The sequence below is a fragment of the Leuresthes tenuis genome, unplaced genomic scaffold (assembly GCF_036924035.1).
Source record: "Leuresthes tenuis unplaced genomic scaffold, fLeuTen1.0.hap1 SCAF_5, whole genome shotgun sequence".
In the NCBI taxonomy this organism is placed as follows: Eukaryota; Metazoa; Chordata; class Actinopteri; order Atheriniformes; family Atherinopsidae; genus Leuresthes; species Leuresthes tenuis.
In genome coordinates, this window is record NW_027325359.1 from 29,917,433 (window position 1) to 29,934,777 (window position 17,345).

A 17,345-nucleotide genomic window follows, 5' to 3' on the forward strand; every position below is an offset into this window, starting at 1 on the left:
GGTCAAAACCTGCCTAAATAAATAATATTGCTGACAATCTCCACAACTCACGAGCCGAGTGACTCGGGGGTCAGTGCTCTGTGTAGGCTTCATAAAAAGGTTAATGATTGAGGGGGAATTAATGTGCCCGGGTCACTGCTCTTTGTTCATCTGGTGATTGCTGGTATCCTGCAGAAGCTTTTTACTTTGTATCAACAACTAGATGACACATTTAGGCTTTCAGAGCAGATATTCATGGTCTCATTGATGGTTTTTCTGTTTGGTTTCATTTGTCACTTTTGGGTTCTGTAACTTTGCTAAAATGCCAAATGGAAATCTTTTTGTAGTCCTATTCCCCAAACAATGAATTATTGTAAGATTTTCTCAGCTTGTGCAAAAGTTTTTATATGTAAAACTATACTTATCTGATACTAATTCGGTGATTCAGATCTGTTGAATCCTCAGAGGGCATCCGTAAGGTGTCAGAGGACACAAAAACGAGCGGAAATGTGAGCTGTTTCTTTCACTCTGATCACGGCTGATTTTTGCCAGATTAAAAACTGCAGAAACACACAAAATAAACACCGTATCAGACGTCCTCATCCAGCTGATACTGACTAAATGTATTCTGTTAAAGAGCTTTATTTCGCTTTTAATTTGAACAGGGATTAGCTGCTGATAAGGTGTTTTAAATGAGCAGCTGCAAAGATGAAGCTGCATCTGTTAGCAGCTGTGTGACTGACAGGTGTCGCACACACAGCTTAAAAGGGCAAATGGAAGCGCTCCAATCCGACCGTTTTCTCAGTTTACCTTTTTCTTGCTGATGATCAGCTCTGACACCACTAAGCACGGATCTCCGAAGTTTCAATTTGAGACCGTGTTTGGATCATGAGTCCATCCTCGCGAACCTCCATCAGATCTGTTGGAACAGGAAGTGACTGTGATTTGGAAGGCACACAGACCTCATCGTGACCACCAAAACTAAACACAACCATGCAGTTCTGTCTGTCTGCAAGCTGTCATCGGGGATTAACTCAATACACAACTGCACGTGCACGTACACACACACACACACACACACACACACTCAATCATTATCCTCTTTTGTCCGAGCTGAACAGCTGTTTGTGTATTCATGTCGTCAGCCCGAGGGACTCTGAGAAACTCATTTACTCAGTTTGTCATGTTGTTGTAAGCCTTTGTTTGTTTGTTTGTTGTGTTGTGCTTCTTAGTAGTTTTTCATGTTGAGGTTTTCAGTTCACTCTACGTAACAGCGAAGCATCATTTTTATGCTCCCCTGCTGCTGTTCTCTCTCTCTCTCACACACACACACACACGCTCTGTCCTGCTTATGCAGAAACTTCCAGGCGTTAAGACATGTATATAAAACACTGACGGGGCAGCAGAAAGTGATCATTAATCACATGTTCAAGCTCCTCAATGAGCTCAATGGAAAGCAAACAACTTGTTTTAAAGGTTAGAGATTGTTTTTGCTACTGGGATTTACCAATAAATTAATATGATTCACCAGCTGCACACTTAATCTTGTATCTCAGCATTGCTTTCACAATATTACACTTCAGTGTGCGGCATAAAGCTTAGTCATGTTACCACTCAACCGATGCACACACAATCATGTTTTCTCAGCAGCTTGTGTTTCCAGGTCTGGTTATATAAATTGTTGTGTTTTCGGTGTAAAGATGTGAGCAGCTGCTGCTAACTGGCCTCATACCACCCGACACTGTTTCTGTCAAACCCAACCTCAGGGGGTCTAACACACACACAGACGTTATTCAAACAAGATTGCGTAACCAAACTGTATCGCTCTCTCTTCAGCTCTGTTTTTGTCTATTAATCTCAGTCTCTCACACACACACAGTCGCACGCTCTCACACTCTTTTAAAGTATTCCCCCCAGCCTAAATGTCAAGTTACATCATTTCCAGTGTTTTGACTAAAATGAATGGTCTCGCAGTGCGAATGCCAAGCATAGCAGCAGGAGGTCAGAGGCTCATAATAGAGTGGAAGAAAAAAAGTACATGCAGATTAAAAACAAGCTGCATTTACCAATTAAAAATGCAGTTTGAACATTTTTAGCAGACTTCTTTTACCAATCAAGAAGCAACTCGTGCTGCAGTGGAAACCGTCTCATATAGAAGTCACATTCCTGTACAGCTGCAGAGGTTAGCCTCAGCATTCAGACCTCCTGCCTGGTGTGGAGGAGGCTCCCATCGAGACAAAGACCTCTGAGGATGTGTTCGGCCATTTGGCACCGGATCACTGACAGTTGATCCTTTGGGTCCCGTTGGTTCCAGGAAGTGGACTGAATGATTCCTGCATGTATGTACTCACCTATGCATCCATTTGTAAAAACTGTAAAGTAGAAATGTTGTATTATAGTTAGAATTAGTTATGTTACAATAGTTTTATTAATCTTATAATATAGTATCAATAAAACTGCTCTCCTTCACATAGTTTCCTGTTTGTTTTGTCAGACGACTGAAAATCATCCCATAAAGACATTTCCATTTCCAGACTCTTGCAGTGTAATCTGACACATTCTGGTAACTTTAAATATATGTACAGTGACGTCCCACTGAGCAAGTTATGGCTTGAACGTTTTCTGAACCAAAGCGTCGCAACGACAGACGATAACTTTTTGTTTTTCGTGTAATTAAAGGCCCAGATGTTTAACATTGTTGCCTGGACGGGAGGTTGCTGATTGGAGTAAATCGATTAATCAATCATCTGTTACTGGATCGTGTTCATAAAGTAAATTGTTTGTTGATCAGTTTTGATCAGTTGAATGAAAAAACTTAATTTGAAGGCCTGTATCGTTGCCAAAGGCAGCTACTGATCAGATGGAGTTTGTAACCGATAGGCTGGTGGTGCTAATTACCTACACAGGGAAGAAGCTGGTGCACTACTGGCCTATCGGTTACCAGCTGAGACAAATCTGTAGCTGCCTTCGCCACCAAGCATTCATTTTGTCCCTTTTACCAAAACAAGAACCTTTGTTGACCGGAAACAGCTGCCTGGAACCGTTTCCGTGACGGCTGCTCATCAACTCAAAGAAGCGAGATTGGTTTTGATCAAATAAATGAGCAGCTTTCTAAACATGTTCATGTGTTGAAGATGCAGATTCCTGCGTGACCAGAGTGTGAGAACCTGGCGCTGGCTGGAGGCTGATAAGAAGCAGGGAGCACTGAGAAAAGCAGACTGAGAGAGAAAGTGAAGAGGTGGGTGAGGAGCCGATTGATATCAAATGAACCCGACTGAGCCGTAATCTGTCACTGAAGACGCGGGAGAAAGTTGGTGTCATTTATCAACTTGGATCACTTCATGCAGGTGTCAGAATCCAAAGAAGATGGACTCACAAGTCAGTGGAATCATTGATGAATTAAACAGGAAAATTTGGGCCTCGACTGGTTTAACAACAGGTGTTGTGCTGAAATGGAAGCTATCGGGTGACAGCGGGTATATTAGGTGGCACGTTCAGACGAGACAGATCAGTGTGGAGATAGTCGACTGTGGGACAGGCCCTCTGGGGAAAATTCTATACGTACACGAGACTAAATGTTTGAAACCGTTTCTGCTGCATTGAAACTTGGGTATTTACTGATGCTGCAGGAGCCACGTGCAACACAGCTGTCATTTAATCAGCATTAGATATGTGAAATCCTTCCATGTTCAGTGTTTCATCAGTTTCTCACCAACACTTAATGATTTCCCCTGTTTCATGTCAGCTTCACTCTGCAGAAGCACAACAACAAGTTATCACTTCTTTAGCGTTAAAGTATTCAAACTCTTTTTCATATTTTCAGCCGCTGCATGCACATTCTCCCTTTCTCGTTGGAACATTTGCACACTTGTTCATATTTTTCTAATTGCTGAAGCAACTACCAGGAGTGAAGCCGGTAATTAACTCATTTCTCATGAATTTGTTTCTCTGTACACGTAAGACCCAGTTCCCTTGTGGAAGATTAGGCTGTAGCTACTAAGATTATTCTTACACACATTTATAATTCTTTAAATACCAAACAAAGCTCACAACCACAAGGAGTGTCGCAATCAAAGAGCTGCATCGCCAGATTTCTGGAATTCTCTCAGTTGGACTGATGAGACGCTTGACTCGTCAGTGAGGTCTTGAGGGAGTGTGCAGACAGTTGAACAGCTGAAAAAAGTGCGTGTCGGTGTAAATACATACATGAAAAGCATAGACTATAGCCACAGATGAGAATTGCTCAGTCAAACCCTTTTTTAAAAACTTTGATTGTGTCACATGATCTTCAGCAGACGTAGTTTGCCCTGCAGTTGTTGATTTATTGTTTGTTATTGCTGCGAACGCCACAAATTGGATTCTGTTCATCTCCGCTGATCTGGATGGATGCAGTAAACCTGAAACCAAAGCATCGAGTTCAGCAAAGGGTGTAAGCGATAAAGCATAGTTCTTTTAAAGTGGGTGAAATGACCCTTTAAGATGCCCCCTGATGAATACGTGAAGGGATGTGTTACTAAATGGAACTTGAGCTGTATGGCTGTGTTTTCTACAGCCACATCTCCCTTTCATCCTCTCATGATTAATGCAGAAATTTGTGCAAGAGTGATCAGGAAGCAGCGATTAAGCACAAGTATGCATGACCAGCATAACAGGAGGAGTGACACACATTTGCAAACACACACATTTTTCAATGTCAAGCTCTGCAGCCTTGAGGTAAGCAAACTGTTTTTCCATCCAAAACCCACGCAGATGAGCCCGATCTTGCGTACTGAAAAGATGTTTAGCCGAGGTGTGAAAACACCAAACTGCTCATACATACAAACGCTTTCAGACCTGTCAGTCACACTGAATGAAGACACACAAATCCAGATTTTGCTGTTTATTTCAACACTAACACTCGTGGAATAATGTGCTGAGTGCGTTATGCTGCTGCCACAGTGCATGAGTTCTCCTGCTGTAGCCTTAGAATTACTGATCTAGAGCCGTTTATCTAGAAAAAGCAGGCTGAAAGTCACAGACTGAGAAGCCCAAACTGTCCCTGATCAAGTGACATAAATTAGCTACACACAGTTCATTTGAGTATTTGGATACAGCGAACTCCACAGGAAGAGTATCTTCAGTTTCTTTTAGGTGTTACAAAGATATTTCTCACAATTTACAGTTGGACAAAGTCAGACATGTAAGATTTGACATCACAACATCCTGACAAAATACACAGTAAATACTTTCACTGAAGGTAAATCTTAAAATAATGAATTCGATCTTATTTTTTTATTGTTTTTTTGCCTCTTGCTTGTGCAGGTCTCAGAGGAGCCGGTTCGACCAGGAAGCACAGCAAAAACTTCTTTGCAGCAACTATTCTCAGGATAAAAAGTGAGCTGAGCCTTAAAATAGTTCCTCTTAATGTCACAGTGTTCGGAGATGCAGGGACTGCGGGATTCCTAAATGGGTTGTTTCTCCCAAAAGCATCTTAAACTCCCATCTCACAGCCGTTTGCGCTCACAGGAGGATTCACGTGTCCAGATACAAGGTCACTTTTTAGATTTATATTTGCGTGTAGCAGTTTTTGTTACACCTGTCCACACTGGCAACGAAAATAATGCTACAAGGACCAAAGGAGGCCAGAAATACCTGGCTGTCCATAGTATGTTTGCATAAATTTGCTTATCAGACACGAAGCATAATCTGAGTCGTATTCCCTGACGATGCAGGCTCACTTATCTACTCCTGTGTCATTAGACAACGACTTGTGCCATCCCTCTGATATAGGAAGTTATTCCTTGACCTAAACCTCTATATAAGCACGAGGCTTTTCTTCTCTGTTCACATTGATTATGATTGAGTAAGAAGCTTTTCGTGGAAACAAAGCCCTTTTAGAGCAGCCCAACTCATGTTATAACAATAAGCCATACACGGGTTTAAAGGGGCTCTCCACCAGTTTCCCTCTTCAGCCCAACCTTCTGGAGGAGTTAATTCCATCCTGGGAAAATAGCCATCAGAAAACCATCGTGCTTGTCTAATATTCATCTAACAAACCAAGATGTCTGTGATTTAAAAGCAGTGGGCAGCTAGGCGCCAGAAGCGTTTATTTCAAGCCGCAGTTTATGGATGCCGATCCATACCGAGGACTAAAAGTCAGGATATCCCAGCCTCTGCTGCCTCCAGTTGTTTTCAAATCTTTGTTTTGACTTGATTATCTTTGTGACCACACTTTAATCAACCCTCTCGTGCCGCGACCCACCCCAGTGATCAAATAACTACCGGTAAATGCACTTCATACAGTTGTTTTCAGCTTTTTTTCTTGGGTTCCTCAGGACTCTACAATTATCATAATTGATTAACACAGAGCACATATAACTGTGCTCACCTGAAATGATCATACATCATAGAAATGTGTCACGCAGAACGTTTGTTCGGGTAATAATCCCACAAAGTTACAAGCCACAGCTTTGAACAATGCTAAAAGTCCCAGAAACACCGTGAAGACACAAAGACGAGAATCGAACGCTTAAAAGCTGAGCGGTAAAAGATGCAGTGTGGGAGCTTTACCTCCACTCAGCTCCACAACATGTTGATATAAATTACATTTTGTGACAGATGCTACAGATATTAAGTGATCTAACATCTATGTTTAGCATCCAAGATGAGGATCGGTGTTTCTACTCTTAGTTTACAAAGTCTAAAGTTTATTTCTCCAAAAACACTCCTATAAGTTTTTATTTCAAATTTCAGTCCTGTTTTGTGGAAGCTGCTGTGAATGATCCCACTTTTACGTTGCATTTATTCGAGATAGCTTCTACGTGTTTTTGTAGCATTAAGGTACACTCGACACTTTGAAGAGACCCTGCTGATTACGGCTACAAGGCCTACTTGCAGTGCTCGTTTGGAACACTTAACCTTGCTTAGCCAAGTTGTCAGAATATACAGATGAAAGCAAGCTGTTATCTGTGATCAGGTTTACCTTTAAGATAGTCTGAGGACGACAAATCATAAGTGGATTGTTATAATACTCTTCTAGGCTACTTCTCCTAGTAAGTGGTGCTTTGTTGACTTTCCTCATGGAGGTCAAAGGTCATCTATGGAGCAGCATACACATATCAAACCTCTATCTATGCATGCTGTCCTGTCTAGCTTATTGTGCAATGACTACATGTAGGAATTATTGCTATAGAATTGTGTTCATACCGAGGTGCATTTTGAGTTGGAGAGAACATCTCCCACTCCTGCCAACACTGATTTCTCTGCCCCTGAGCTTGTGGCATTGAATTGCATAAAGGTCCAACATGCTTCCAAACAAAGCGAGTCTATACCAGTGACTCACACACAGGTGGGTTGTCAGAGTCCTGACTGTGCATGGAGCTCAGACCCGTGTCTGAGTCCTCATCGTTTGTATTACAGGCCTTTGACAGACCTCGAGCCTGCTCCACCCAACCACTGCTCTTCTCTGCTGACCCTGGATCAGCCTCGGCACCCCCTGCACCCAGCTCTGCCTTTGCATCATCACTCAGTGTTTTGTTCACTTGCTCTATCTCCATGGTTTCAACTTTGGCCAGCAGGTCCAACAGTTCACTCTCTTTGGTTTCCCAAAGAGCCAGGCTAAGGTCCAAGTCCCCTCTGATGGCGTCTAGGTCTGTCTTCAGCCTCAGGCCGATGTACAGGCTGGTGTCCAGCTGGGTTTTGATCCTCTCCTCTTCCAGCACCAGCTCATTGTCAGACAGATTCTCGACCTCTGGTTCCACAGCTGGAGCCGCAGTGAGACACATCTCCTCCGTGACACCATCTGCGTCCTGCGCCGCCTCCGCTCCTCTCTCCTCTCGCCGCCTCTTCATCCACCTCCTGTTGAGCTCCTCCTGAATCTCCCCAGTGATGCTCTCCACCAGAGCCTCGCGCTCCGTCAGCTCCTCTTGCAGCCTCACCACCTCCTCGCAGCAGCGCGCGTATTCCTCGAACTGCGCGAGCGCCTCCGCTGTGCAGCGCGCGTCCTGACGCTCTGAGGGAATCTCCGTGGAGGAATCCACCATGTACGTGTCCTGCACATAGTTCACCCCGTGTCTCTTAATGCGGTCGAAGTGCACTTTGGCCTCGTAGCGCTCGATCTCCCGGTCCAGCTCCTTGATCCTCTGGATCTGCTGGCGGATCGTGTGATCCTGAGAGATCACCAGGTGAACCAGCGTCTCCATCTTCTCCACGGAGCTTTTATCCTTAGGAACCGTCTGCTCTTTCTTTTTATTCATTTTATCCAATTTCCTGAAGGCCTTTCTGACGATGCGCCTCTGTTTCTCCTGGGACAGGTTGGCCGCAGCGGCCGCGGCGGTCCAGCAGGTCCTGGCGGTGCCCTTGAGCAGTCCGCCCGGACCGCCACTCTCCCGGCTCTGGACGACCCGCGCCTCAGCGCTCCGAGGCCCGTTGTTAGGCAGCGAAGCTTCGTTCTTGACCAGGACAAAGCGGACATTCTCCTGCTCGTCTCCCCAGGCGCTCCACAACCGGAGGATTTTGGTCTTGTTGGGCAAAATCCTCTCGAAGCCTCTCCACTTCTCCACCACGCAGTAGGACTGAGGGGAGCCGGACAGCATCGCTGCTGAAACGCTCTGCTGCAGGTTCTGGTCCTCCAGCAGGACTTTGACAACATCGGCGCAGGTGGTTCGCTTCGTGAGCCCGGAAACCAGTTTCTCCTCCCGGCAGACCCACACCGATATTTTTCCCTCCTCCGGCTCCATATCTGGACCAACTGGATCAATAAAAAGTTTCTTTGGTGATTCCTCTCAGTTCCTCAGAAAATATAGAAGACAGGAGTGTTTTGGGGCAGTATTTAAAACTCAAATGGACGGGGAGCAATGAAATAAAACAAATAATCTCCGGATCAGGTTCCCCTTTAAATGCGCTCAGAAGTCCGACCAGATAACCGAGTTGCGTCTTAATTTTCTATCAAACTCGTCCTTGGAAAATGACATCCTTGTAGAGTTCCTCGGCGGTGTGTCTGCGGGCTGCCTGCCGGGACCTCATCCCTCTCTGCCCGGCAGATTGGTGTCAGCCCTCCGCTCTGCTCCGGAGAGGAGATGATGAGGAAAGCGTCCTTTCGTCAGGACAGGCTGCAGCTCTGGTGTTCAGGACTGAGCAGGAGGCTGCTGTAGCGGCTGGGACACGCCTCCCCTCCCCTCCCGCCTGTCTCCCTCCCTCCCCCCTCCCACGCAGGGAAACCTGCAACTCAGACAATGAAAGTGTCTTTTCAGAAGGACGTCAAGTAAAAGTTTCCTCCTACAACTGTCTCGGTGCGAGATTTGTAAATGCCTTGAGCTTTTTAGGTGATAAGACAGAGACGACGGACACTTTGCCAGTTTTGATGGCTTTCGTTTTAGTCTCCATTTTATGGACTTATCTTATTTTGTTTCTTATTAAATCAAATATGAAGCATTCTTGTTAAGTGGACCAAATGGTGCCTGTTTAACTATGTCATAGAAGGCTAATAGATGATGCGTGATGAAGCAATTAATTTATAACAAGCTTATTCAATAGTATGCTAAATGAATAATACTGTGAAAGAGGCCAGTCTGCATTTTATGTTTTTTTAAACCTTTTTCGTCTTTTGTTTTTTTTTAACTGCTGTTTAAAGAATTTGAAAACATCAAAAGTTGATTGCAGACAGCTGCTCTGCAGCTGCCATTTAATGCATTTTAGAATAAAATGGAATCAATGTAATAAATGATAAATGTAACTCATTCGGCAAGTTCTTTCTTGATGTGACACAAGTTTAACAAGTGAGTGTGAAAGCTAGTTTTCAGCATTTTGAACATTTTCTCTAGTTTTTAACTTGGATCCTCTTAGTTTTTCTCAAATTTTATAATATTTTGAAGAATATTTGCAAGTAAAAGTGTTGCAGATCTACTCTTGAAATTAGCTAATTTTAAGAGCTTAATTGTGACTATTTTGTGTTGTTGATTGTGTTTCTGCCTAATTTCAAGAGGAAGCAGTCTTAAGTATCAGTGTCTCTTTTAAATTTTAAATTGAGCTGGATTGATACAGAAATATTGACATGTTTATGTTTAACTTGTTTAATCTTTAAACGGCTGAATGTTTGACAGTAAAACGTTGCCCCACATAAAGACGTGGTTTTATTACAGAGTTGTAATGTTAACTCAATGTTTTATTCAGTCGCTTAACTTTGCGGTTTTGAGGTAACTTTGGTTTGTTTTTAAAGGCTAGATGTTGTAATTGAGAGACTTATTTGAAATGAGCAGCTTTTAGTAGCGAACAGTTTTTCTCATGGAGGAGTTTTTGCAGAGTCCAGGTTAGAAGAACCCAGACTGAAGCAGAAACCCAGATGATGCTCCAACTCAGCAGTGGCACACTGCAGTATGCATTGTTGCACAGTTTTATCTGTGTAATCTCCACTGGGCTGAATGTTTTAGAGCTCAGCTGGACTGAGCATAAAGCAGAAAGAAATCCATCTATTACACCCTGCAGAGTCCTCACATAATGTCTGACCCCGTAAGCTGCTCGTTCAGCTAGTTCAGCGCACAACATGGTCGCTGGAACTCCAGAGGATTTTTCTGCATTAAGTTTGCTGTGTGTGTGTGCGCGCGCGTGTGTGTGTGTTGCATATCAACTGCAAGCCTTCATCCTCACCACACACTATCAGTGTGTTTGTGTGCTGTAACTTTTGTTCAGGCCACATTTGTTGGTAAATAACTGCTTAGAAAACCATCTGGGAATGTTAGCGCACACACTAAGATGCGAGCCCGCATGCGCACAAACATTCAGTATTACAAATGTGTGGTAATGTATTACAAACTCTAGATTTGGATTAAGAGGATTGTCTGGGATGGAGGTAACGCCAATTGGTTTGTCTCATCTTTGATCTCATTTCCTGTGAGTTTTGTCTGACCTGCAGACTTATTGGCTGTCAGGTTTGGTTCTTTTGTTGTGATATTTATAAAAAAGAGGCTTGATTTCTTATAACATCTGCCAACTGTTGGTTTGCAACAGATCTTTCTGGTGGCAAGTGGTGAAGATGTCTTAACGATGTGAAATAATGCCAAATTTGGTTGTTGTTGTTGTGGAGCTTTGACTTTTTTGGATATGGCGCCCTCTGCTGTTGAAAGAGTAAACTGAAGGCACAGACTTGATGTTCATCTGGATCAAGGATGTCCACATCCGGTCCTCAAGGGCCGCTGTCCTGCATTGATCTGAATCAGATGTGTTGGAGCAGGGAAACATCTAGATACTACAGGACAGCGGCCCTCAAGGACCGGATGTGGACACTCCTGATCTAGACCCATAAAATAAATGTATAGAAAGGAATTAGAAGGTCGTTTTTTCATCTTATAGCATTCTGTTTGTTTGTTAGTTGTTTTTTTTTTATGTATACAGTTTCTAGTGAGTCAGCTCTGGCCCGGTAATGCAGGCCAGACTGTCTCTTGGGTTCGGCTAAGTGAATTTTGTGTCATTTTTAGACAATTAGGACACATGTCAGCATTCAGACCAGCTAATGAACACATGTGGTAGCCTGGATTTTGGCTTGAAAAGACCAGATTCGGTTTCAGCATCCAGAATCGGACTGCTGTAGTTGGCTTGGTGCCGTTCCTAGTGTACAGTAGATGGACGCGGCCGGTCCAGAGTTGAGAAGTGATGGGGCCACAACGAGATAACCGCAGGTTTATCCACGATTTTAATAAAAGGGAGTGTTTTGGGTTTTTTAAATCAAGGAGACTGACATCAAATCATGGATCATTTAAGATAAAACAGAGATGTTTCTTCTGGGTGCTCACAAAACAAAAGGTTTAAACTTTGTTTTGTAAAATCAAAACGATGCAATTAGTAGCTAAAGGTAGAAAGTATTTGCCTCAGAAATGTGCTGTAATGAAGGTCAAAATCATGAAGTAGAAACACTAATGTAGACTTACAGTATATGAACTGTTGCTTCCCACTGATTTTCCCACTTGTTTCGCCTTTTTGTGTGTGAGCTTTGTGATGTGAACTTCAAAATTCTCTATAGCCAACAGATTCGCTTCTGTAAGAATAAACCATCCCTGATTGAAAACAACCAATCAGAATCAGACAGTCTGTAACTTCCACTGTTACTGTTGTCACAGTTAAAAGCCTGTGTAGATATATTAAATCCTCCTCGTGTGAAGAAAGAGCTGAAGCACAGCAGAGAGGGACGTCAGTTTACGTCTAACATGGCCTCCTCTCATCTCGATTTTCACGACAGGCCAGTGTCACCATCGCAGTAATCACTTTAAGCTGACACAAATGCAAAGCCGTGCCTCGTCTATGTCTGCCATTAACTGGTTAATTCTTAAAGCCCCTACAGCGCTCATCGGCTTAGATTTTCTTAAAACTGAGAATCCACTGTTTGATGTAACAATTCCAGGCAAATCAGTCATCTTAGTGTAAGAACTGAGACAAAGAAAGAAAGATTAAATAGTCTGGACAAGGACCTGCAGGCTGTATTCACTAAAATGTTAATGGTTAAACCCATGTTCGCTCTTAGTTCTGCTTTAAAGGGATGTTGTGTTTTTAAATGGGCTCGTGTGACGTTTTACTGAGTACTCACCCCCACTGAAAAACGTGTCCCTTTAATACATCCAAGTAAAAATGGAATAAACATCAAACTGAGGTTGAATAATAAAAGCAAACGGCACAATTTAGAACTGACCATTTATTTAAACTGAATAGCATATGCGTACAAAGTCTCTACAAAGCTAGAAAATATCTAACATACTTTTAGCCATGAAGGGGGGGAAAAGGTTTAAAAAGCAAAGATCAGACCCTGTGCAGTACCAATACACACACTTTACGAACTTCTTGATTTTTCTAAATGTACTCTCTTCTTCACAAAATAGGATAAACATTAGAATATCAAAGATATACACAACATCTGTAATAAACGTTATTGTCACTTTTATACAAAGCACCTTATCAAAACCCTCAGTGCGCCCACAGATGTGCTGCAGGTACACCGGAGCGAAAAGATTCAAGGCCATTTTGGAATTGATTACAGACAGGATCTCTGTGCCACATGTGGTCTGGAATAGAAGATAAATATCCACCGTACACGTACAAGACGACATTGAGAACACAGACGACGATGACTGAGAAACTCTACGCTTCACCCAACTGTGAAACCTTCAGGCATGGAGAATACACAGAGGACGCCTGTAGTGGGAGGGCATTCTCCATCGATTATAACGCGCTGACATTTAACAGTAAGCTTTAGTGGCTGTAATGGTTAACTGACATTTTCACGAGGGGCTTTTTTCAGTCTGCCAACCAAGGTGATAAGAGGTGTCCGTGTTTGATTTTCCAAACATCTTCCGGGCCCGTCTCACTTTTTCTCAGTATTTTGTGTCACATGATGACTGTCTTTGGTAAGCAGGTGGTAGACGGTGTCCAGACGGAGTTATTATTGCAATCTCAGCTCCTTTAAGGCTGTCTGTTAGGTTATCGCCTGCATGTTACATGTTGACACTCCAGCGTGAGCGCTGTCTGCAAACAAGTTACTGCGGTGTGAGACAAAACTCACGGAGGTCTAAAGCTCATTTGGGTCAAAAGGTCAGGTCGAAATATGACGGTAGCTGTTGTCCAGCGCGGGGACCGTTGTCCAGCGCGGGGACCGTTGTCCAGCGCGGGGACCGTTGTCCAGCGCGGGGACCGTTGTCCAGCGCGGGGACCGTTGTCCAGCGCGGGGACCGTTGTCCAGCGCGGGGACCGTTGTCCAGCGCAGGGACCGTTCAACACAAAGGTTTGACTTTGTGAAAATCAAATGTCGGTCCTAACTCGTTCTGACTCAGTATGTCACCTTTCAGGTCCGAGGTTGACGTCATCTGGATACCTCAGAAAATGTGCTTAGTTCAGTAAGCTGGACTCTTCTAACTATGACGGTGTTGTCCATAGCTGCATTTTCAAGCCAATAGTTTGAGGAATTGCTGTTTCCTTCATTAGTATAATGACAAACTAAGACCACTGACATGTCTTAACAGTAAAAAAGTCTCTGTGAAAACAGCTGGAAACAGGAAAGGTAAAGAAAACTTAATATAAAGTAAAAATCTGCCAATTGTGCTCGTGATAAACCAATTAGTCCAGCTGATTAAGGGTCATTTTGTGGAGCAGAGTGAGCTACAGTTGAGTTATCGATGGTCTATTAGAAGTCCAAAGAGTTGCATTTTAAGAATGAGGCACCAGATGGCGTCAACCGTGGACGCTCTTCCACACGTACAGGTGAGAACCTACGCATTATGGGTAAGAAACAGCTTTTAAGGATATTCTGTTGGTTCTGATAATCAACAACTGACATTAAAAACAACCGTCTAACTGGCTCAAAGACACTGAAGAGTGAGAGAGCGAACTACGTGATGTACACTAAAATGCCTTCATTTCTACACACCATGCACGACACCAAACCATCAGGACTTCAGTGAAACAGAACAGAAATGTCTACTGCCGTTTCCAGCCAAAGGCACTTCATGCTGCTGAGCATGACACACACACACAAAACCACCGGACGACACCTGCAACGGTACACTCCATCAACAGTTTTTGGTTTCTGATTCATAAACGACTTTCACACGGACGTAATGTTACATAACAGCAGGAAGCGAACTGCCTGAAGCTAAAAGTGTGTCATCTTGAGTTGAAACTGTCCCGACTCGGAGGTGCTAAGGCTTCTGGTCAGGGCAGTCGGTCAAAGCGTGGCTGTGCACTTCGGTGCCGTGTCGACACGTTAAGGCTCCACTTTGCTGGTACAAATCCTCAACTGAGCCGAGTGAAACCATATAGAAAGAAGTAGAATTCTGCTTTAACCGAGTGAAACGTTTCTCTCCGTCGGACATCACAAACGATGTGTGTAGTTGTTAAAATTCACAGTGCTTTTTAAAGGACTCACAACAGTGTGTTTAAGATTATAATCCTTAGATCTCCATAATTTTGGATCAGATTCAGTCATCTTTTTTTTCCCAGTAGAAGCCGTTTTAACCCGAATAGTTCACAGTTGCTGCGTGTGAACGAGCCCTACAGTATGTATTTAATGTGTTAACTAGTCACCGCTGATGCCAACGCTACGTTAACACCAGCAGCCAAGTGAAATGTAAAGGACTGTAATTTTGTTAGAATCTAGATGAGTCCTGTTGCTCAAAAAGGTACCTGATTTTTTTTTTCAATTATAACTTTATTAACATAAATTTCAGATAGTGATCGTGGAATTAAAATATAGTCTATATGCTACTATGAATAAACAATTTCCCAAAGTTTAAAGGTTTTTTTTCTTCTTCTGTTTAAAGAAAACATACAAAAAGGTAAAAATTGGATTATTTTCTTTGGGACGACCTCTTCTTTTGTGCAAGAACTCAACTCACACGATTTGCAGTGTCTATATGTACAAATCCACCTCTATACTCTACTATATGATAACGCAGAAGTGTTATTTCCTCCAACAGCCACCTCATCTGGTTATTGATGATACACAGGGTCTGACCTTCAGTGTGCTCCACCTTCGTGGCCGATAACACACACTTTTGTCACGGCAGGGGTGAGAAAACTTAGATTTTCTTTTCTTCTCCCTGGGTTGATTTTCCCAAAAGCACATGACAGAAATTTCCATCATCACAGCAGCAATAATTCAAATGTACAGAGAGAGAGAGACGGGGGAAGAAACCAATTAGTGGGAGATATGACATCTCCCGGTGATACCAGAGTCAGGATGTTCTTGGGAAAACCACCTGGGTTGATTCTGATGGGTTTCCATGGCTGCACTGCCACTGTGCTTTTTACAGCTAAGAAGCTACTGGTAGTCAGTATGTAGTTAATATTTTGTGTTGAAATGCTCCTGTAGAGGAGGATTCACTGCCATATCTGGAGCTAATTAACAATTCTCCCATTATGGTGGTTGTAATGTCTTTTTGTGTGAAAATGCAGCCATTTCCGTTCTTCAAGTCAAGTCATTCGGCTGACAGAGTTTCGTAGGGTTCAGCTTTTCAGACATCTTTCCTCCAATGTCACCATTAATCACCAAGCAAAGGCCATTTATGTGTGTTTGCAAAAGAGTGAGTGTTATTCTTTGATGAGTCGATAGATGTGGTGCTGTGCTCCGTGCTCGTTGTTGGAAACCTCGAACACACACGCCATACACAGCAAGGTCTCCTGAGTGTCTCTGTTGCTCACCACCTGGACACAAAGCAACAGAGTCGCAGGTTAAAGACGCGTCAAACTGCTTAAATAGAAATACACAGAAGCAACAATCTGTTTTCACACATTAGATGGGTAACATTTCTTGAGTGTGTTGGGCACTGTTATGTTGTTCCTGATGCCTCATAGGTAGAAAAGGACACAGATGTGACAGAAAGGCCTGAAAACAAGATTTAGCTGTTTTTAGCCAGCTTTGTGAGTCGGAGGACGGCAGACCAGCTCAATGTCAGCAAATCTGAAGAGTTCGGACTGTCAAGGTGGATCTTCAGATCACCAAGGCCCATTATGGGACAGTTATGCTCAGGGATGGAAGAGAGCAAGGTGTCTTGTTCATCCAGACAGTGACTGAGGTGTGGTGGTGGGCGATGACAATCATGTAGATTTTGACCGGTGCTGTTATCAAGATGGCATGGTTTTCAAAGGTGCTGTAGTTCCACTCGTTGGGAATTAGCAGGCCTGTTCCAACGCCTCGCCCAGATGTATGAGAATAGTTGAAGCTGCGGCAGCGTTGTTTTCAGTCCTAATCCAGGATGTCCAGTGACAGGTGGTCAGCATAAGCAGTGATGAAGTTTGGGTTCTTTCCTGCTGATTGGCAATTCCACAACCCCACACACAAGGAAGCGTGTTGTAGAGAGCGGAGGTTATTAAGGGTGTGTAGAGTCTACCTTCTGCGTGAGCAGGAGACAACAGGAATTTGATTCGGGAACATTTGAAAAGAGCGCCACAGATAAGGCAAGCAGAACAGGTCCGGCGTCTGGCGTCCGGCTGGGTGGACATGCAGGTCTTTACCTCCAAGGTCTTCACACGAAAAGAGCTGCCCACACCTTAGCTGATTGCACTTGGCTGAGGCCATCCAATGAGGGTTAGCCCAGACAAAGTGAATTCAGAAAGGGGAGTGACCGCCCCTGATTACTCCGATTGATTTCTGATGGGCCGAACGAGGCTACCACACAACGGGTTTCAGTCACTTGCTCGACAGCAGACATTGAATTTAACAAATAAGTTCAGAAACACTTACGCTAACAGACACACAAGGCTCTGTCCATGCAGCTCCATATCACACTGCCAAACGCACAGTAGCCGTGTAAAACATAGTGACCACAAATAGAAAAAAGTGCGAATCTCACATGATGTCAAAGCTAACCAGGCAATTCTGGCTTTTACTTGTACAGCAACAGTGTAGCTGT

At 43.5% G+C, this 17,345-nt stretch overlaps 2 protein-coding genes across 2 annotated transcripts in view; both read right to left on the reverse strand.

Moving 5' to 3' along the window:
• Positions 1-4,843: 4,843 nt before the first annotated feature.
• Positions 4,844-9,065, reverse strand: rassf10a (Ras association domain family member 10a). The gene has a single exon (XM_072386603.1). It carries the CDS (start codon positions 8,694-8,696, stop codon positions 7,284-7,286), a length of 1,413 nt encoding a protein of 470 aa, XP_072242704.1. The 5' UTR covers positions 8,697-9,065; the 3' UTR covers positions 4,844-7,283.
• Positions 9,066-12,622: 3,557 nt separating this feature from the next.
• tead1a (TEA domain family member 1a) overlaps positions 12,623-17,345 on the reverse strand; it is a 48,681-nt gene continuing 43,958 nt past the window's right edge. Inside the window, exon 12 of the mRNA XM_072386604.1 lies at positions 12,623-16,137. Coding sequence (XP_072242705.1) covers positions 16,024-16,137 — 114 coding nt within the window. The 3' untranslated portion in view covers positions 12,623-16,023. The remainder of the gene's footprint in view (positions 16,138-17,345) is intronic.

What these genes read in the sequence shown, in the direction of transcription:
- rassf10a (XM_072386603.1), bottom strand. Translation starts at nt 8,696, where the DNA reads ATGGAGCCGGAGGAGGGAAAAATATCGGTGTGGGTCTGCCGGGAGGAG.